At 34.5% G+C, this 22,690-nt stretch overlaps 2 protein-coding genes across 3 annotated transcripts; one reads left to right on the forward strand and one right to left on the reverse strand.

Moving 5' to 3' along the window:
• Nucleotides 1-683: 683 nt before the first annotated feature.
• LOC104099489 (probable lysophospholipase BODYGUARD 4) lies at nt 684-4,176 on the forward strand. The gene is made up of 4 exons (XM_009606499.4): nt 684-1,223; nt 2,022-2,371; nt 3,245-3,441; nt 3,733-4,176. The coding sequence occupies exons 1-4, from the start codon at nt 794-796 to the stop codon at nt 4,094-4,096; spliced, it is 1,341 nt and encodes a 446-aa protein (XP_009604794.1). The 5' UTR covers nt 684-793; the 3' UTR covers nt 4,097-4,176.
• Nucleotides 4,177-4,582: 406 nt separating this feature from the next.
• On the reverse strand, nt 4,583-12,376 carry LOC104099475 (cationic amino acid transporter 2, vacuolar-like). 2 transcript variants are annotated; one of them, XM_009606483.4, is made up of 14 exons: nt 11,819-12,376; nt 10,884-11,085; nt 10,561-10,645; nt 10,058-10,198; nt 9,859-9,977; nt 9,682-9,778; nt 9,395-9,567; nt 9,200-9,266; nt 8,562-8,720; nt 7,330-7,600; nt 6,651-6,753; nt 6,022-6,134; nt 5,757-5,832; nt 4,583-5,187 (listed from the first exon to the last, which is right to left on the reverse strand). In XM_009606483.4, exons 1-14 carry the CDS (start codon nt 12,000-12,002, stop codon nt 5,028-5,030), a joined length of 1,950 nt encoding a protein of 649 aa, XP_009604778.1. In that variant the 5' UTR covers nt 12,003-12,376; the 3' UTR covers nt 4,583-5,027. The 2 variants fall into 2 exon arrangements, with proteins under 2 accessions (XP_009604778.1, XP_009604785.1); XM_009606490.4 differs by having other exon boundaries at nt 6,022-6,125; nt 11,819-12,145.
• Nucleotides 12,377-22,690: the final 10,314 nt, after the last annotated feature.

A 22,690-nucleotide genomic window follows, 5' to 3' on the forward strand; every position in this document is an offset into this window, starting at 1 on the left:
TCCTCTCCCCAAACCATGTATAACAATACTATATTTCTTCAAAATTACTTAAATATATGTGTGTGAACCCATGCTCAAAGACTCTTATGATGCAATTATTATTGGGTGCACCTCTACATGTGAAATTGACAGTTCAAATCCCACTCTGTACGGTCTTGTTTTCGGCACGAAGTGTATATATATATATATATATATATATATATATATATATATATATATATATATATTATGTGTGTGTGTGTGTGTGTGAAAATTACTAAAATTTCAAAAATAATATAATTTTGAACCTATAATTTCAAAAGTGTAGTGAGTTCATGGTAAGACACTAAAGTTAAACCCGTCAAATATAAATTCTAGATCCACCTCTTCACAATAATGCAACCATCCTTTTGAAATTCTAGATCCGACTCTGGTCACCAGAGTATTAAGTAGTGTGACGTTTAAGAAACAAAAAGATCTAAATAGTAGGTTAAGCAAATAATATGATTTATACTATTAAATGTCTTTCACAAGAGATGTACGAACCTTAATAAAGAGTAATAATATGAATTAAAGGTAGGATTATAAACAACGTGTTCTTCTTTGAATGCTTAAAATTGCCTGGGCAATATCCATTGGTTAGTCTAATTTGGTCCATAAATTAGAAAAGCAGAATAGTATAAACAAAAGAGAGAATTGTCAATAGCCAAACCATTCTACGTACGTGGTCCAAACTTATTTCACCCAACAGTAACCAACGCTACCTTACCTTATATTCCTTACTCTCTCTATCTGTCTAAATTCTTTTTCAAATATGCTCAAAATCTCTGCTTCTTTCTCACGAAAATGTCTACAAAATTTCAAGGAAACTCTTATTTCATCAACGAGTGCAGTTGTTTTCTTATTCCTTGACTTCGTCGACGTTGTTTTTTGCGTATTCTTCAGATTGATAGATGAATTCTTGGAAGGTAAAAGGTCACAATGTTACTGTTTCATAGAAAAAGAAGAAGAAAAAAGTGTTACTACTGATATTGATGGAGAGAATGAATTGTCAGAGACTCTTTATAAACGGAGAAATGTATTTAGGGAAATGGGATTTCTCAGAAATTGTAGTAGGAAGAAAGAATGGAGAAAAGTAAACGAAAATGTGAGATGGTCTGATTGTGGTTGTAAAAATTGTGTTTCATGGATGAGTAATGAAGCAGAATTGAAGCTTCATGTTGTTATCAAAGAACCAGACCGAGGTATATATACATCACATATATACATAGTAGTTCGATTTAATTTATACATACTGATAGTATAAAGAATTTTTATACTATCAATATAATTTAACACGTTAGTAACATGATTTTGTATGAATATGTGGTCCCGTATTGGAATATTATTTCATATTTCACTTGAATGCAAGTGTTTTAAATCTCTTATTTTACAATTAACAATGCCAGTTTACATGGATATATAAATAATTCAATTTTAGTTGCATTGTTGGTATTTGCCTAACAAGAATTTCTAATATCATAAAAATGAAAATTGATTACTAACATGAATACACAAATGTCACATCGTATGCGTTCCTTTAGTCTTTTTATAATATTATTGAGTTGGAATGTTTAGCTATTCATTTCTCCTTATAATTTGTTTCTCTTAGGTGGAATATGTATTTCACTAAACCTTGATTATATGCAAATTAAAACTATATAAATTCAACATACAGAATACAACAACAACAACAACCCAGTATAATTCACTAGTGGGGTATGGGAAAGGTAGTGTGTACGCAAACCTTACCCCTACTTTGGGTTAGAGAGGCTGTTTTCGATAGACCATCGGCTCCTTCCCTCCAAGAACTCCCCACCTTGCTCTTGCTCTTGGGGTGACTCGTACTTACAATGTCTTGGTTGACGTGCATTCTACAAATTAGAACTTCAAAAGTCTTCTGTTCCTCTAATTTCAAGAATCGACAATTAATTTCTTTATACATTGATGCGTGTGTTGGATAAATATTCATAACTAATTATTAACATTGCAAATATTGGCAGCTAGCTTACAGGATTTCAAAGGCAAGAAGGCAGAAAATATAGTATTTTTACATGGTTTTATCTCATCTTCCTCATTCTGGACAGAAACAGTTTTCCCAAATCTCTCTGAAGATGCAAAGCAGAAATACAGATTGTTTGCAGTTGACTTATTGGGGTTTGGAAAAAGTCCAAAACCAAACAATTGCTTGTACACACTTAAAGATCATATAGAAATGATTGAAAGATCAGTGATTCATCCATTTGAGTTGAATTCATTTCATTTAGTTGCACATTCAATGGGCTGTGTGCTAGCATTAGCATTAGCTGCAAAATTTCCTAACTCAGTCAAATCAATCACCTTAATAGCTCCGGTAAGTACAACTTAAGCACCAATTAAGGATTAATTTCATGTATGATTACTGAATTTTTTACTACATTAAAGTAATTGAATTATATGTGAGTTGCTAAGAAAATACAAAATGGCCGGAAGGGTAGTCAAAATTTGACAATGTATCTTCTTTTATTATTATTATTATTATTATTATTATTATTATTATTATTATTATTATTATTATTATTATTATTATTATTATTATTATTATTATTATTATTATTATTATCTGACCTGGATTTTACAGAGTGGGAAAATGTTGATGTGCGAAGTGACGTGTTTATGACTTCGCACCAGAAATTTAACCTTTCGGTCATTTATATTTTCTAAGCAGAAGGGGAGTCTTGGAGTAGGTAAAGTTGTCGTCTCTGTGTCACCTAGTTCGAGCCGTGGAAGCAGCCACTAATAATTGTATTAGGTAGACCTTCTACATCACACCCCTTAGGGTGCGCTCATAGGCGAAGCTATATTTGTTAAAGGGTGGTCTTCGTCGTAAAATTACACTATATATATAAGTAAAGTATTAGGTTTTAGCGAATATATAGCATATACTGAACACCCTTTGTCAAGGAATTTTATTTCAGTTCTTTCAAATTTGAACACCCTTGAGAAAATTTATGACTTCGCCACTAGGTGCGCCCCTTCCACGGAACCTGTGTGAATGCGAGATAATTTGTACACCGCGCTACCTTTTATATTTTCTGAGCAATTCATACACAGTTCAGTTACTTAATGTTAATTTTCTAACTATACTAGCATAATGTAGACAGTGACCATACATGAAATTAGTCCTACGAATTTTCTTGAATGAGTTGTTTTTTCTTGCTAATGGTCTTATTGAATGATATTTCAGCCTTATTTCACTTCAGCAAAGGAGGATGCTAGTTTAATAGCACTTAACAGACTTGCAGAGAGACGATTGTGGCCACCTTTGTTATTTGGTTCATCAATTATGTCTTGGTATGAACACTTGGGCAGATGTGTATGTTACATCATCTGCAAAAACCACAGAATGTGGGAAGGAATTCTGAAGTTACTAACTTGGAATAGGTGAGGGCCATAACTCTTTTTACTTAGGTTGAGTCGGAAAATAGATTTTTTTTATATGATGCAACGTGAATATTATGTAAGGTGAGTTGTTGATATGACTATACTGACCAGATTTGACATTTCTGGTGTTTGATGTATAGGCGTAGTTAGTTTTCTGTTTCAAAATCTTATTTTATCACACTTTTGTACAATAAACTGAAAGTCGAATGAATATATGTAAAATTACCTCATGTTATGTCAAAAATAGCAGGTAGCTTTCTTAACAATCTGATTCTTACTCTTTGGTTTCAGGAACCTACATTTTATGGCAATTGACTTGACAAGGCACACTCATCATTCAGCTTGGCATACTATGCATAATGTGATATGTGGGGGAGCAAAATTTATGGATAAATATTTGGAAACTCTAAGTATAGCCAAAGTGAAAATCAATGTTACACAGGGTAGTAGGGATCAAGTAGTGCCATTGGAATGCAGTAACAATGTAAAGATGAAAGTGCCAAATGCAGAGGTAAAAATAGTTGCAAATGCAGATCATAGTTCTGTAGTCATAGGTAGAGAAAAAGATTTATGTAATGATTTAGAGAAGTTTTGGGTGTCAATCAACAAGAGGGAAGATGAGGATATGCATATCAGAAATGGGAATTTAACTTAGTTTTTGATTGTTTAAGATACAATTTCTCCTTTTGTAAGACATTCTATATTGTCAAACTAAAAATGAGTATAATTTCCACATATTCAATCCAGTTCTTAAGTGCAATTCCCAATTAATTAAGTACAAGCCGGATGTACTAACTCCCGCTTGCACAAGATCTATGGAAAAGTCGCACCCCACATTAGTTTTGTTGTATGCAGCCTTATTACCTTGCATATCTGCAAGTGAATCTTTTCACGACTTGAATAAGTGACCTTAATTTTACAGTCAAACGGCAGCAACTCTTAAACGAAAAAACCTTTAATTATGAATCCTAAAGTTTTAGTATATACAACAAAGGAGCAAACGAGAGTGATATCTTGCTTACACTGTTCCATCGATTAAGACGGACTGAGTTGGAAAGAACTTTTTATTAATTATAGTAATAAATTGCAAAGGACTTCGCTAGTCATAAAACCAAAAAACTTAATTGCAAGAAACAAGAAAGAATAAAAAATACCAGTACTATTTAAGGAAATTCCAAGAGGTTGTAGATTTACATTTCACATATTTACACTTTCCACAAGTACCCCCATTATCAGGATATCACAATTCTGTAAGTTATATCACAAATATGTACAAACAAAGAAGCTCAAAGAATCAACTGCCAGCTGCTGATTACAAACACTTGATGTGATTTGCAATAATATATATTTCTAGTTCTCATTTTTCTTGTTCCTTTCTCTTTTTCCTCTTTCAGCAGTGGAACTACACTAGAAGAATTACAATGGCAACAAAGTACAAGAAAAGAGATCTGAAACATATAAGTAACAGTCTATCAACAGAAATACTTGGGAACCCAAAATGTGCAGCTTCTTCTTCTTGATCCTTTGTGCTGCTTGTGGGTTGTGCAACCGATACCAAGGGTATTCACTTGACTCGGACATACAGGTTAACATGCAAGGGAGTTAGCAGACGTCTGGTAAATTTCATCCACGTGAGTTGCAGGAACATAAACTGCGTTCTTCAGTGAACTGTGTGTTCGACCATACAAAGCATATATGCACGCCCCTATTAATAGCCATATTGATACACGGGCCCAAGTTGCACCACTGCAAGAAATGCAAGCAGTTGTTTAACAATGCTGAGTAGTAATGCTTAGATTAGAAAGATAAAGAAATAGTGGTAATCACGAGTAGTGATTCTAGGCATTGACAACTGGCCCATCTTTAGCGAGCATAGGAGAGTGCAGGAAGCAGTGTACTATGCGTTAAAGTTTCCCACATTAGTTGAGGGAATGAGTTGATGTCTCCTCATATGGTGTTGGGCAATCTTCACATCATGAACTAGCTTCAAAGATTGAGTTAGGCCCAAATTCATTTTCTTAATATGGTATCAGAGTCAAACACATCAATATTCTTTGTTTACCCAATGTTGGACCCTCATATTATGTTGTCCGCACTCCAAATGATAGGTCTGAGCGTGCGGATGGTGTTAAAGTGTCTCACATTGGTTAAGGGAATGAGTTGTTGTCTCCTTATACGATTTTGAAAAATCACCTCAGGAGCTAACATTCGGGGTTGAGTTAGGTCCAAATTCATTCTTAACAGTAAAAAACAAAAATATGAAATATAGTTCGGCAGCGCATAAAATAATAGCAAAGACGTTCATGAAGGCTTACCCGAGATTAATTAATAAGTAGACATTGATGAGAATGCAGGCAATAGGCAGAAGTGGAACGAACGGACAAGTGAAACCTGAATAGGAAAAAGAAATTACATTTTAAATTAGGCATCACTTGCCGTCAAGCACAAGCAATATAATTAGATAATTGATGTGAGCATGAGCACAAGTAGGATGCTACCACAAAATACCAAGATCATTAGATCTAAGGTCGAAGCTAATGGAATGAAAACCCTTTAATCAGGCATAATGATAAAGCATACCTCCCGTGTGTCCAAAGCTGTGCCGCCCATCATCCTGGTCTATGCAAGTGAGCACTATCAGACCAGATAGCAGAAGAAATCCGCCGATTCCACACAGTGTGTACCTAGCAGGACTAATCACAACATTAATTTACTGGAGTCAGATTTTGGTACAACAAAAGTAAGGTTTACAGAATAAAACTACATCAGTATTTGTCATCACAACAACAACCCAGTATAATCCCACTAGTGGGGTCTGGGGAGGGTAGTGTGTACGCAGACCTTACCCCTACACTGGGGTAGAGAGGCTGTTTCCAATAGACCCTCGGCATACTTCCCTCCAAGAACTCCCACCTTGCTCTTGGGGTGACTCGAACTCACAACCTCTTGGTTAGAAGTGGAGGGCGCTTACCATCAGAGCAACCCACCTTGTCACACATTTATGAAAAATATAATAAGTTTTTACTCATATTTAATGATAGTTAAATATGCGCCTGTAGATACATTCATGAATGTCTATATCCAAGTTGGTGTACAAAATTTCCCGGTGTTTAACCTTATAACACATTTGCACACTTCTTAAACCTCCTCTGTAGCCCTCCAAACTTTAAAGAAAATAAACAGGTAAAATCTAGAGAGAGAGAGCTCACTTGGGCAAGCTAACAATTGAAGCGGCGGATGTAAGGATGAATATTCCAATACAGATGAACATAATAGTCCAGCCAGCAACTTTCCGCCTTTGACGTACTAGATCTGCAACAAAATCAAGAGAAGCAAATTAAACTGGGAAGTACTTATTTAGATTATTCTTTGTAAATGACAAGAATATAATGATCACATCCTTGACTCATGAATGCAATGGAAATAAGGGAAACTGGAGAAGAAGGGCTCGTGAACCAAGTGAGCGTCAGTATTTTCATTATTATTATTATTATTATTATTATTATTATTATTATTATTATTATTATTATTATTATCATTATTATTATTTATTTTGAGTTATTCAGTTGGATCATGAGGTAAGGAAATACAATTCCTACACAATGGTGGTAAGAAAGAGACAGACTGTAATCAAGAAACCAAGTTAGTTCTTATTGCTTTTTCCTTCTTCAGATTAATCAGCTATCTGCTCTTTCACCCCCTTGCTTTTCCTATTATTTTTTAGCCATACCTGACACAAGCTATTAGATTTACCTTGGTCGCAATTTCTCAATTTCATATACATTAAAGCATCTTTACTTATACAGAATGTTTACCAAGTCATAGCATAGCATGCTCAATTCAGCACAAAAATACTCCGCCACCTACTACCAAGAATTCAGAACTTACAGTTCAGCTTTGCTGCCGCTTTTTCCACAAGAGGATGCCCAACTGAAATCTCAACTAACAATGGAGTGCTATCTCCAGAGGTCACAGCTGGAATTTTGGTGGTCTCGACATCAATGTCTGAACCACTATTACAGCCGCTATGCCGCAGGCTTACTGAGTCGATTGCCTCCTGAAAAGAGGACGGAAGTGGGACCTCATCTGGTGGGACATATCGGAGAATCAGTACTGAAATAGCCACCATTGTAAATGCAAGGAGTGTACCAACACTAACCTGTGAAACAAAAACATAATCACGACATGCAGAAACCCGATGAAAACCAAAAGGGATGAGAGAAAGAATGGGCAAAGAAGAAAGGAAAACTTTTTGAAATCTAACTTCACATAACTTCTAGCCAGCCTCCAAAGTAGAAAAAAGACAATACAGGAAAAACACATGACAGTTGATATAATCCTTATCAAGGACAAAGTTGTGTAATCCCCTGAATCAAGGCCCTTAGTAGGAAACTTGAACTTCTAAAAGTTACATGAATCACAAATGCTAAAATTAAAGCATATTAAACACACACCACAAACAGAAAGCCAGAGAGCATAAACATTATTCCCATACATAAAAAGAGAGGTTTAACCAGACAAATGTCAGAAAGATAAAACATTTTATTCCTGACTAATGAGAGCTGTGAATTACTCAAACAAGGCTTTCAAAGTTTACTTGACACGTATGGTAAATAAGACATGTTTTCATGTCATTATCTATTAGTTAACAATGAAAAGCATTCATTAAGCTTACAAGGGCTTTCTGGTCCTCATAATCATGTTGTTTGCATGATTCTTTCCCACTCTCTAATTGAAAAAAGAAGGAAGCATCTTAAGGATATAGAAATGGAGATTCTTTTGAGCCAAAAACAGACATTAATTCTAGATATCAATATCACTCTCTTGTTGCCTTTGTTCCCTCACTCCAAAACAAGGATAATTACACACAACAAAGGGAGCAAAAAATACATAACTGATATTGTTAATGTGTTTCAACACCATCTCAAACATGCTCCACGCCATATTTTGACACAATCCTCTATGCAGTGAAGTACTAAAACATTTGAACTTACAGAAATAGAGTGCCAAATAGGAAGAACAAGGAACAAGATGATAGCGCTGAGATGATTGTGGAGGACTTAAGAGAGACTTCTGTCGACCTTTAAATCTAATTTAATATGTTCAGAAGGTGAGCATACCATTCCTGACAACTGTTCAACATCCATGAAAAATGCTAAAGTTCCAGAGAGTAAACCAGTTGCTACAGTGCCTTTAACAGGAACCTGAGTGCGTTTATGAACGTCTGAGAAAAATGAAGGCAGCAATCCATCCCGAGCCATTGCCATAAGTATTCGTGGCTAGAATCACAAGCAAATAACATGAAAATGTTGTTAGGTACCGAAGAAGAGATCTTCTTAGCATAAAAAATAAGGTAGAATCTTGTTTCATTGAGGTGAAACTCAATTCTTAAATATTCAATTACAATCCCAGTTGAATACAAAAATCAATGTTAGCGCCAAAAGTACAAGTATGGTGAAAAACCAACTCCGCTTGTCCCTCTCTCAAAATGTGAGAACACTAGTACGTCCAATGATATAAGATGTAATATCTAAGACTTCAAAGTGGTTATATGTCACATACCATCAAGTTTCCCATGTTACATGCTACAGTTATACAGTATAATTTGCCAGGGAAGGGTTACAAAGTATCTAGTATAGAAAGTTATACATCTTAATTGAACGAACAAGTTAAATAGTTTTAATCTAATCAGATTTTGGTGTCTTAAGTAATTTCAAGCTAGGTCGGCTTAGAAATCTACATGATGCAGCTCGCTTACCTGAGGCAATATAGAACCCATCAATGTTGAGCAAAGAGAAGTACAAGCTCCAATAGTTATGATATATCTGTAATGAGTCTCGAGAAAGTACATTAGAATAGAGAGTATTAAAGTAAAAAAGGCGGATTCACATCAAATAGTTCAGCCTTAAAGATAAACTAACGGCAACATCATTAGGCCAAAAGATTAACTTACGCAGCCCAATTAATTCCATGGCTTGCAAATGCGGAGGAGATTGGGGTATCTGGATCCATAGCATAATAGGGTACTAAACCAACAATAACTGCAGAGACTAACATGTAGAGAGAGCAGCATATCGATAATGCAAAACCAATTCCCATCGGCAGGTCGCGTTGAGGATTCTTCACCTTTTAGAGATGAACAATAAGAAGTAAAATTAAAGATAAATTTTAAAGGTTTAAGAATCTTCAACATAGATAATACCTCATAAATGACAAAGTATATACAGACTTAAGAAATACCTCCTCAGCGGTACTAGCAACTGAATCAAACCCGATGTAGGCAAAGAAAACAGTTGAAGCACCAGCAAGCATTCCATCAGCTCCGAAGGGAAAATACCTATCAATTGAAGAAAATTGAGAAAGACAGATCGACAGAAGGAAAACAAATAAGAATTCTAGTGCAGGACAGCCAATTACCCAACGGGAAGCTCATAGCCTGGCCATCCAGTTTTGAAGCCCAGATATCCACCAGCAACAATCACAAAAAACATAGCACATATATTAACTGCAGTGACAAATCCTTGTACCATTGTACTCTGCAAAAGATGTCACTGAATTAGCATAATTCAAGAATACAAACTACAAAGAGAGATGATTTTCTGGATATGAAAAATACCTCCTTGATCCCTACACACAAAAGCCCAGTGACAACAAAAACTAAAATTGCTGCACATGGGTCCACTGTAACATTCAGTCCTGGTATTGTGTGACGAGCTAAGAAAGTTGGCAGGCTGTCTGGACCTCCAAAAAGCATGGCCTGCAAATAGAAGAAGATGACAACAGTAAATCACAAAAGGAATAGACCAAGTGTACTGACATTTCAAGATGTGAATTAGGCATTTTTTTCCCCGCATGGATACACAGCATCTGATCATTTGGCTTCACATACATCAGAAGACCTAAGTAAAGAGCAACAAACAGATTGCCGCACGGATACACAGGATGGGATGCTCCTAGGTGGGTGCAGTGATTCATCCACTTGCGGATCCCGGTAATTCTACTTCGTATGAAGGGTGCACACCCACAATAAGGCTATCTTAAGGGAAGAGACAGCTAGGCGTATTACTTATAAGGAAAAACCTAATAATTTAGAAGAGCATCAAAGAGAAAATACTGCACCAGATTTGGAGATATGCCTCGAGCAACTGCAGAACCTCCAATTGTGTACTCCAATACTACTGCCCAACCAATCAGCCAAGCAACACTGAGAGGGAATGGGGGTATAAATTTCAATAAAGAACATATCTAGACCTCAAAAATTTAGAAACAAAATTATAAAGCATTATAAGAACTGAAATCATAAGTCATGTCTGATAGGAAAAGCTATTATATCATAAAATCAGAATTCTTTCTTTTAATCAGTTAGCAAAAGATTTTCATTAATATCACAAAACCCAATTATAAGATAAAAATTTCATGCGCGAAGAACTTTGTGGCATTACCCCTCTCCGACGCAAATGTAAGAATAATGATAGGCACTCCCAGCTGATGGGCAACGACTTGCGAGCTCCGCATAGCAAAAGGCAGAAAGAGCAGCTGCTATTCCAGCTATTAGAAAGGAAATGGTGAGGGCCGGGCCTGAGTGCTCTCTTGCAACTGTACCAACTAAAATATAAACCCCCGCACCAATTGTTGAACCAACCCCTGGAAAATCAAATCACAAGGCTTAAAATTTTATCAAGCTGACCAGAACTGATATATAGACATCTTTTTACCTAGTAAAATTCAATATAAATCGACCAATCAACCAATAAATCTTCAATCCCAAGCTAGTTGGGGTCAGCTATAAGAATGTTCTTTATCCATTCTACTCTATATTGGACAGTACAACATATCCCAATAAATTCAGTATGCATAGGGGTTATCATAGTTAGACTAATTTTACACTGGCTATCAACCTACTGTAAACCTTATCCTTTATCCAAACTTGGAACCAGCTATGCGTTCGGAATCTCATAGGTAGAGCTAGCTAGCAAATTATAAAATGGCCTAACTTATTCCTCCCAAGCAATCAGCATCAAAAAAGTCAAAGAAAAGAATCAGCCTTGAATGTTAACAGAGGAAACTAGTCTAGTCTTGCAATAACTATTATTTGTTGACACTATCAGGACATCAATTTCCACTATGAGTAATCCAAGTTGACATGCCATAACATAAGAATACACAGATCATAAATAATATTAATAGGATTTAAAAATAAATTAAGAAAAAAAATAACTACCATATCAGCAAAATGGATTGAATAATTTCATTTAAAAGGCTAAAAAGCAGACTTTAAGGTCCATTTACTAAAGGTAAAAGATAATCAAGAAACCATAAACATGAACCCCAGAGGATAAAAGAACTAGATTAAAAAAAAAAGTTCACATTTTTATACCTATAGCAATAAGATGAGGAACAGTTAAGGCCTTAGCTAATTGATGAGCAGAACCAGACTTTGAATTTGCTGAATCAACCTGTTTCCTTCTTACAAGACTTTTCATACCCCCAAAAAAGCACCCTCCTTTATCCGCACTACCATTACCCCTATCAATCTTTTGTGTGTCACCAACAAATCCCATGATAAAATTTCCAAATGGGTGTTGAAAAGTTTTGATCTTTTTTATAATTACTTTTTATTATGAATATGGAGATGAGAAATATATGAAAATCTTGGATAATTTCCAACTGGGTGTTGATCTTTTTTATAATTTCTGTATCTTATGAATATGGAGAAGAGAAATATAGGAAAATCTTGGATTATAAATCAATCAATATATAGATAAAGGGGCTATGAGGAGGGGGCTGAAAAGTGCAAAACCCAAAGGCAGAAGAAAGGATAATAGATTCTTTGGAGATTAGTGACCTTTGGGAAGCACTGCAGAAGAAGGAAAATGGGGCAGATTCAGCTGCAGAAATTTTACAGAGAGAATCCTATATAAAATTCAATTAACCCAATGAGATGAAGTTGCTTTATTCTTATATCTGCCATAATAATTTTCACAAAAAGGCTCTTCCACGCGTCTGGCGCGTGTGCCTGTGCGAATGAATTCTATTTCTACCACCACTTTCCTTGTTTACCCACCTCCCCTATTTTTGTTCATTCTTCTTTTAGTAAGTTTTTGGGAAAAGCAAGAAACAGGAAGCAACGTGAAATTTGGTGGGCGTTTGGTCATTAGAATTGTGAAATTTCGACAAAAGTGAAAAACATTTAAAGCAAGAAAAAAAGATATTTAAAAATTAAAGTCGTGTTTGGTCAAGGCAGGGGTAAGATTTGCGTGCATATTACTCTCTTCAGATTCACAGTATAAGATAATATTGAGTATGTTGTTGTTGGTGGCGATGGTCAAAAAGATAATTTAGAGCTGTTTTTTAATTTTTTGAGTGATATCAAGTAAAAATTTTAAAAATAATTTTAAATGAAATTTAAAATTTTCGTGGTCAAACATTTATTCCTTAAAAAAATTGAAAAAAAATTGGGCCCTTAATTAGGGAATACAAAATACTTATGTCAAAGAATGTGCCGTATCTCAAATTCATGAATACTTATAGTCTGTTTGGCCACATTTCTAAAATAAGCTTCTTTTGAGATTATTTTTTTTAAAAGTATTTATTTCAAAAATATTTTTAGTAAAAAATAATTTGTGTTCGGTTAATTAATTAAAAATATACTTCTTAATCGCAATTAGTATTTGACTAAGTTTTTAAAAAATAATTTTAAGTGTATTTTTCTCAAAAATAATTTTTTTTAAAAGTACTTATGGGGAAAAGCTATTTTTTTCTGCTTTTCCAAAATTGCTTCTTTTTTTACTCAAAAACAATTTTTTTATTCTAAGAACTTGGCCAAAAGAAAGCATTTTATTTGAAATAGGCTATTAGTTAAGAATATAATACAACGATAACAACTAACAAGTATCAATATAAAAGATATGGACTAATTCGAATTTAGACTTAGTCATGTTGATACACTAACATTAAATTCAATGTTTAGAAATGATAATCGTTGTTAGAAAATTAACATCAAATTATTGAATACCAAACGAAATAGATCCAAATGAAGCAAAATTGATATTGAAAATTCATATAACCAACTAATTCGACAACTGAAACGCGATTGTCGTAATTTGATCAAATTTTCAAAAGTTAAGAGCGTGTTTGGAAATAAAAAAAATTCATTTCAAAATCAGTGTTTAGCCATAAATTTTTTAATTTTTACTTGAAGATGAAGGACCCGTTTGGCCATAGATTTTGTCAAAATAAACTTGAGTTTTATTTGGCAAACACATGTTTGGCCATAGATTTTGCCTACATTTTGGCCAAATCTCAAAACCAGCTTTGGGCCAGAATATCACTATTATATTTTTTAAAAATTACCCCAAACTTTTGTATTTTATAAAAGAGCCCACCATTTATTATTTTGTAACGATGTTGATTCGTCTTCTCGGTCATCTGATAGTGTGTCATGTAGTTCATTATAAAAATGATAATTTTGTATCAAATTTATTTATGTTCAGGACTATGGTTTGCGATAATATAATGAATGTTATTGATAATGGTATTGTTGGGTATTTGTGATAGTTTTTAGAACTTGTGGGTATAAGTCATGTTTCATATTTTTTCAAACCAAACTTCACCCAAAACGGATGTCCAAACACATTTCATCTTCAAACCAAACTCCACCCAAATCAGATTTTTCAGAATAAATTTGGGAATCTATGGCCAAACGCTAGCGAATTTTAGAATTTTTCAAAATTTTGAAAAAAGTTTTTCAAAGTTTTCACTCAGATCACTCACAAAAATTCAAAAACAACCCAAAATCATATTTATGTCCAAACACAACTCTAATTTTCAAATATCATTTAAAATTCATTTTTAGGAATTTTACAATTCTTATGTCCAAACGCCCACTAAGGGGCCATTTGGCCATACAAAAGTTTTCACTTTTTTTCAAAATCATTGTTTAGCCATAAAATTTTCAATTTTCACTTGAAGATGAATTTTAAAATTTTTCAAAAATTTGAAAAACTCCAAAAGGCTGTTTTTCAAAATTTTCACTTCAAATCACTCACAAAAATTCAAAAACAGCCCAAAATTGTATTCATGTACAAACACAACTCTAACATTCAAATACCATTTTCACTTAAAAAAAAAATTTTGTCACTTTTTTTCCGAAATTTTATAATTCTTATGTCCAAACGCCCACTAAATCTTTCATTTTAAACTAATATCTTGGAAATTTCAACCTAGTTCCACAAGTTACATAGTACTTCTTTCGTTTATAAGTATCTAAATATTGTCTTGCTAAGATAATTGTTCGACTCTTAAAAATCAAAAAGCGCCATCATTTTAATACCCTAAAAACAAAAACAAGAAAACTTTAGCTGACAGTACTTATCTCCAATGAAAGGTACGTATGTCAGCCAAGAATTTTTGATACTTGACATGTACGTAGTCTCTATCAATGAGCAGATTAGGTTCTATTGTATAAAAAAAATCGTTGTACTCGAAATTAGTAATCTCTCTTCTTCATTTATGTGATACACTTATAATCCAAAACAAGTTACATATATTTGTGTGACTGAAAATTATTTAATTAAGGATAAAATAAAAAACTTGAAATTATTTTATTTTTATATATATATATATATGTTTAGTACAAACTAAAAAAAAAAATGTATTATGTAAATTTGAGACCGAAAAAGTACATGACATATATATATATATATATATATAGTACAAACTAAAAAGAAAAATGTATTATGTAAATTTGAGACCGAAAAAGTACATGACAGTTTTAAGGGGATCAATTATTCTCCAGATAAGAAATGGGAGAATTAGAAATAAGAAAGGCATGCAACACCAATTTGAAAAAGGAAAATTCCAAAGAAATTTGGTGGTAAGTGGTAACGGGACCATATTTCTATTTGTCGATAAGATAAAAACCTAAACCGGAAAGAGAAAGTCAATTATTCCTTTCGTTTCAATATACGATTACTCTTTTTATTTTTGGATAATCTAAATATTTTGATACAATTTTATTGCTATACGACATTTATACCTTCGCTTATTAACTTTGATTTGATGATAATTCTCTTTTCAGTAACTGTTTCAATGACTTCTTAGATTATAACAAACATATTATATGACATATTGTATAAATATATTAAACATTGTGTTCGATAAGAAGTGTCACATCAAATACAACAACAATTCAATATAATCTCACTAGTGGGATCTAAGGAGGGTAGTTTGTATGCATACTTTACCCCTACCTTAGGGTAGAGATGCTGTTTCCGATAGACCATCGGTTCCCTCCCTCCAAGAACTCCCTACCTTGTTCTTGGGGTGACTCGAACTCACAACCTCTTGGTTGGAATTGGAGGGTATTCACACTCACTCTTGTCAAATAAAACAAGAGTCTTAGATTATCACAAGCATATTATATGACATATTGTATTAATATATTAAATATTATGTTCGATAAGACGTATCACATCAAATAAAACAACAATAATAATAATTTACTTAATACAATATCAAATATAACCGAAGTTTCATTCGTGATGCTTCAACTTTATAATTTTCTCCAAATTCATGTAAGTTGTTATAATTTAAAGTATGATGACTAAGCTTTACATTTAATTAACAATCAATAACGAATATTGACCAATTTAACGTAACTCAATTTTAAATTTGCAAAAAGGTAGCTAGTTGACTAGGAAACGTACGCTACGCAACTCCTTCGATGTTTATAATTTGTCCAAAACTCCTCCAACTTACTATTTTCAGAATATTAACGACTAATTAAGTTTTACATGCAAATACTAACTATATATGGATATAAAACAAATTAACTAGGCTAAGTTTTTCCCATTGCCACCAAAAGCTTTTGGGGAAGGGAAATGGTGACATTGGAGTTTGTGAGAAGGTCACAGAGGGTCAAAAAAGGAGGCAAGACCAAATGACATTGGTGAGTTTTGATATTCAAATTAATACTATACAATTTACTAATATTATTATCAACAATCTTAGATAAGTATACAAAACTCTTTGGTTTGACGTGAGAGGAAGTTTCTTGATTTATTAGTCTCCCTCTGTTTGCTTGCAAGTATTTCTCTTTTCCAATACGTTTGCATATATAATAATAGCCATAGACCATAATTCAACTCTTTGGTTTGAATGAAACTTCACAAACACCCTCAAGTTTTTCTCCACTTTAACTCTTATAATTAGTTTTTGGTATTACATACACTACAATTAGAGTATAAGTAACTTACGTTCAATCTATGAAAGTTTACTTAATCATTAAACATGGTAAATGGATTTCATTTTTAGACTCATTTTTATTGAAATTTAAATTATATACAACTTTTGTACTAAGTAATACATAAGTGATAGGCTATGCAATTGAGACATATTTGAAGCAATTATCCAATGTCATCAATTACGTCTCTAGCAACAAAACATGGAGACATCAGAATTCAGAGATTTGAATGTGCAATGAGGGGTCCAATGACAACTTTTGTTGCCCATAGGCCATACCCACTTGATTAATTTCAAGTCCCACCAAAGTTTTTAAATTTACAAAATATAAAAATAAAAATAATTATGTGTTAGATCCTGCCGACCAAATCTTGAATTTGTTGCATACCCAGCAAGTTGGGATGGACTAAGGCATTGATGAACTGCCAAGACAGTATTTCCAGACTATACAGTATGGTTTCGGCACCACAAATTTCCAGACCCTAAAGTAATAAATACTATAGAAGTAGAGGCCAATTGAAGATTTTAAAAAAAATTATTGGGTTTGAGAGATCACTCCACGTACTATTTGAGAGACGTAGACCTAGAATTATATATATATAAATTTAAGCCGAAGAAATAGCAGGTACATTCTGTTATTGACAACATGTTACATCTATACCTGAGAGCTTAGGTTAAGCTCAATGGCCGGAGCCAGCTGGAGTTTGAGAAAGGAATCTCAAAAAATGTAAAACGTCACACCTAATTTATGAGTCAATGTCAATGAAATTTAACTATAATACATACAAAAAATTGTTAACACCCTATTTCTAAGGTGTAGTGTGTATGGGTCAAAATTTATCTCTAATATAATCAAACCATATTAACATTAAGAATGTATTCACAGACTGCCATGTGTCACCAATATGACTTCAATGAAAACCTGCTCAAGGTTGAAGTAGTTCCAGAAATGGTAAAGATTGCGGTCGAAGAGTCAGCAAGGATCAATGTCGAGAAGTAGTTATAGATCAAGGTCGAGGCCGAGATCGAGCATCCTAGACAGAGTTATAACGACTAGTTTTAAGATAAGACACTAAAGAGAATATTCTAGTGGATATTCTCTGCACCTGTACTATTAGGGTTTCTAGAAATATGTTCCCTATAAATAGAAAGAGACACAATGATATGAGACATGGGATATTCACATGTAAGAAAATACATTGACTTTATAGAGAGAATCTGACCATATTACAAACATACGAAAATAACCGCTTTTTGGCTAAGATTCTTATCTAATTTTTCCACTTGATCCAAGAACAACCTGGGTGTTCTAAGGCTCATCAATCATTCTTCATTGTCAGAAAGAATATCCATAGATCCCACTCTTTTTCGGGTGACTCACACGTTTTTATTTACTTAAATGTCATTCATTGCTATTTATTACTATTTAATGCTATCTTTCATCTTTTTGGATCATTGAATATTGTTATTAGTGCTCACATTCGTTACCAGTCGGTCAATATACATATTATCTGTCATAAAACCGATAACCTTATCTTTTGGATATTATTATTAGCTAAGATTGACTCTTCTTTATTTAAATGTAATTGGTTGAACTAAGATCTGTATTTTGGGTCAAACAGTTTAGCGTCGTTTGTGGAGATTTCTTAGCTAATTTTTTAAGTTTCCTTTAGATCTACAGCTAATGTGCATCGCTAACCTAATAAACCCCAAGATCTTTCTATTTCTTTGCACGTACGGAAACCTACATGGCAGGTAACTAAGGACATATGACTAAAATGACAGGTGATTTCCCTGGACACCTCATGAATACTATCAACGTGAGCTGTGAAACGTTAGGCGATGATGTGACACCCACTGCCTCCCCCATGCGCAAAAGGTCACCTCCCCCCATTGTAGCATAACAAAACCAAATGGAAAATGGGCCTCCACGTCCACAGGAGAAGGGACGCCACCGGCCATGAAAAGGCTCTTCGAAGCGTGGTTGACCGATACGCTAGTAAGCATGCTCAACAAGCCCACTCCATGCATGACTACAGAGATCGCAAAAGCCCATATAGTGCAACGAACAAATGAATAGGGCGACTAACCAGACCCTCCAACACCATATATAATTCACAATGTTACTAACAATGTAGGTGACAACGTCCTCGCTACTGTTCTAAAGAGGATGGAAGAAATGGAGAATGAAAATAAAGTGCTCAAAGATCAAATGAAAGAACATAAAGAATGAATCGACAAGATACCGGGCGCCCCTAAGCTACTGCCAAATGGGGACACCGCTAGATTCGTAGAGCAACCGTACAATGAGTAAGTAGACCTACATGCCATATCAAAGACCTTCAAAATGCGTTCGTGTCTCAGGATATACGACGGGACTATCAAGACCCAAACCGATGGGCCACGACGGATACCCGGTACCTTACTCAACCGAGTACCAACATAACATATATGTTCGTATCATACTATCATAGATAACTGAGCCGGAGAGGTTGCCGTGAGATAAGTAGAATACAACATGAAATATCAACTTATACTTAAGGCATACTGGCCTATAAGGCCAAAATGAGCACTCTTACACTGAACATAGGCCGACAAGGCCATACAATCTTTCATATACATGACATCTGTCTACAAGCCTCTAAGAGTAGATAAATATCATAAAGGTCGGGACAGATCCCCACTATACCAATCAACACATGTTCTAATCATACTGACCAAATAGCAACTTCGGAGCAAATAGAGCGAACTAACACCTTCTGCTGAGCTGATAGCCTACTTGGGGGACCCTCATCCTGTCTAACGGGACCTGCGGGCATGAAACGCAGTATCCCCAGGCAAAAAATACGTCAGTACAAATAATGTACCGAGTATGTAAGGAATGAAAATTAGTAAATAATAGACATGAGAGAAACATGGAGTAAAAGACTCGACATGTACGTCTGCATAGCTATGTGAATCATTTCATTTTTATAATGTCATGCATATGCGTATAAATGTCATACCATGTATAGGTATATGCGTTCATAACATCATCAAGCCTCTGAGGGCATACCATCATATCATTCGGCCACTGTGGGCAAATCATCAACATATACCAGCTGATCAGGTGGTGGTGCGTATATAACGCCATAACCGTTCCCATATCCCTATATATATATATATATATATATATATATACGCGTATATTATGGGTCAATGTACATGTATAAATGCATGAAATGCATATGAAATACGTTAATAAAATCTCTCGGTACGTCATAAGACCATTATACCTCTGATTAATATCATGAAATAAACTTTACCAACTTAGGTATTTTTTTGAGATCCATGAACAGATGATAGAATAATATGACATATGGGGAATCAAGAACATAAGCATCTCTAGTATTTCTATAAATAGAGTCATTTATGGAATTTGTGCATTTGCTTGTTTCTTTCGTGTCGTATATATCATGCCAAAAAAAGAAAGAAGGGATAGCCTTAATATACCTGAACTGGTTCTCTTAACAATCCCTCTAATACACATCTTTGCGAAAAACATGTAACGCTCGATCGAAGTAGGAAAAATCCTTATGATATTCTTGAGAAAGATTGCATTGTACTCCCTTATAATTGCAAAATCCTTGCCGTTGCTGTAAGCTTTCACACGCAAAATCTCATCAAAATACTCAACATTGCTAGGAGTATTTTCCTCGCCAAATACACCGTGCAAAAACTTACAACTATTTCCATTCTTGCAAAATCCTTGAAATCTTACGTCTTTAAGAATGGAGGTGTGATTTTCAAGTTCCTTAAGACTTATGATGGTTTTCTTTTACTAAAAGGATATGTGATTCTTTCGTAAGAATGGATATGTGACTATATAACTCTCACGTTTCTTAAGAAAGGATATGTTAAGAATGGATATCTTACTCTCTCTTAAGAGTGGATATATGTGACTCACGTTTTCTTTAAGAATGCAAAATCCCATATCTATAATTTTTCCACATAATGTAAGGTCTTAAGAGTCACAATTTTATGGGGTGGCTTACTTCCACGTGGGGAGGGTTAAATCTTATTCAACGTTTTAATTAATTACCCAATAATTTTACATAATTCCCTAATTAATTAGGTAATATTCCATTACCCAATAATTAAGAATTATCTCAACTTACTTAAAATACTATTTACTTTTAACATACCTTATACACCTTACTATCATGGCCATGTGGTACCTTGTATGGTACTAGTCCATAAATACCGGGTATTATAGCTCGGGCCGTTTATCCCAAAATGTCAAACTTTGACGAAATTCCTTTTCTTCGATTTGCTTACCCTTTATCCTTTACGAATTTACTCATCACATGTTTGAAATAGCATAATTCTTATAATTTCAAAATAACCTCATTCCCAAATTCACGTCAATTAACTTACGACAAAATTTTAACGTACAAAAATACGGGATGTAACATCTCATTTCCTAGCTTTCATCAATTTATTTATGGCGTACTTTTACGTACGAAAATATGGGGTGTAACATCATCCCCCCCCTTGGAACATTTGTCCTCGAATGTTGACTGATGCACTTATCATTCTCATACCCCATAACTCTTGCGAATACTTTAGTACACCTCTTGCCATCTAGGCAACTGTTCTGTGAATGAATCCCAAACGCGAGAGCATTCCCTCCTTTTGGCCTCTTTCTCATACCACGACTCGTGGTCAGAATCATTCCAATCTTGTAACTGTTGCTATCTTTTATCATGCAGCCTGTACGACTCTGACTTTGTAAGTGCGCCTATGCGACTCTTCTCTCCGTTTTCCTCCATCTTTTAGCCAATCCCTAGGCCTCATTTTGTGAACATATACAAAGCTTAATAAGATATTCCTCTGGGCATCTATAAGTACAATGAAGTTCTTCGCTCGATACTTTGTTGAACTTACGAATATTGTTATATCTTATTTCATAGACCCGGTTATCCATTCGTATGACTTTACTGCATCTAGGTAGGTCATACTATACCATAACTCTTACTTTGATTTATCGTTACTGAGGTCTGCTACCGAACTCCAGGTTACTTTCGTTGCTTATCCTATATGTACAAATCTAAGTCCTTTAATGTTTCCTCATTACTGTTCATCTTAAGAATGACGGCCTAATCTCATCTCATACTTTGTGACTTTTGTCCATCCATTGTTGATTCACCTCAATATTGATCTACAATATACCACTGATAACTTGAAACTTCTTACGTAATACCTTGCCACTAGGGCTTACGTTGCATCGAGGAATATTTGAAGTGATTTTCCTGATCCACTTAGCGGCAATATTGTACTTCAATAACCGTATTTAATAGCATCCCAATGTGATTCACTTACATGGGTATTTTAATCCCGTACAATTCATGAAATCCTCTTCAAGTCATTACTCAATCGAAGGCCCAAACGTCATCCTTTATTTATCACAATCACACCCTCATTCTACTACCAGGGCAACATTCCTTCTCTTCTAAATTCTACTAGTCTTAGACTCCTTCGAGTTCATTCAGACTATACTGAGCTTTCTATAACTTAGAGAAACCATCATCTCTCTTGTTTTCACGGGCTTAATCTCGAGGACTTATCCATTTTTGTTACCTTCTAACTTGCGCTTTCTCATCCTTACTCCTGTCATAAAACCTTGTCGTTTACTATACTATAGCTTGCGACCTATACGTATCTATTTATACTATTCGCAACCTTCCTTCAACTTGTTTGCACCATAGAGTTCCTTATGTTATTCTGGAACATCAAGAGAGACATCACATTATCTCTAACTCTTCTTTACTCTATTGGCTAGATCTCTCGGTACCTAGAAACCATAGGCTGGAAGATATGCTACTGACGATGCCGCTATTATTTTTGGATACTGAATCCCCGCGTTTCTAGCCTTTTATCCGACGTATGGACTATACACAACCTTCTACATTTGAGTATTTTGAACGTTGTTCACCTTTACCTTACTACTTTAAAATCTTGCATCGTA

This window comes from Nicotiana tomentosiformis, chromosome 2 (genome assembly GCF_000390325.3).
Source record: "Nicotiana tomentosiformis chromosome 2, ASM39032v3, whole genome shotgun sequence".
Lineage (NCBI taxonomy): Eukaryota > Viridiplantae > Streptophyta > Magnoliopsida > Solanales > Solanaceae > Nicotiana > Nicotiana tomentosiformis.

Excerpts from the sequence above, each read along its gene's own strand:
- LOC104099489 (XM_009606499.4), top strand. The coding sequence starts at position 794 with ATGCTCAAAATCTCTGCTTCTTTCTCACGAAAATGTCTACAAAATTTC. Across the intron at positions 1,224-2,021 it reads TATCAAAGAACCAGACCGAG|CTAGCTTACAGGATTTCAAA; the intron begins GTATATATACAT and ends AAATATTGGCAG. Across the intron at positions 2,372-3,244 it reads CAATCACCTTAATAGCTCCG|CCTTATTTCACTTCAGCAAA; the intron begins GTAAGTACAACT and ends ATGATATTTCAG.
- LOC104099475 (XM_009606483.4), bottom strand. The coding sequence starts at position 12,002 with ATGGGATTTGTTGGTGACACACAAAAGATTGATAGGGGTAATGGTAGT. Across the intron at positions 8,721-9,199 it reads TGGGTTCTATATTGCCTCAG|CCACGAATACTTATGGCAAT; the intron begins GTAAGCGAGCTG and ends TTGTGATTCTAG. Across the intron at positions 5,833-6,021 it reads CAGCTTTGGACACACGGGAG|GTTTCACTTGTCCGTTCGTT; the intron begins GTATGCTTTATC and ends TTTCCTATTCAG.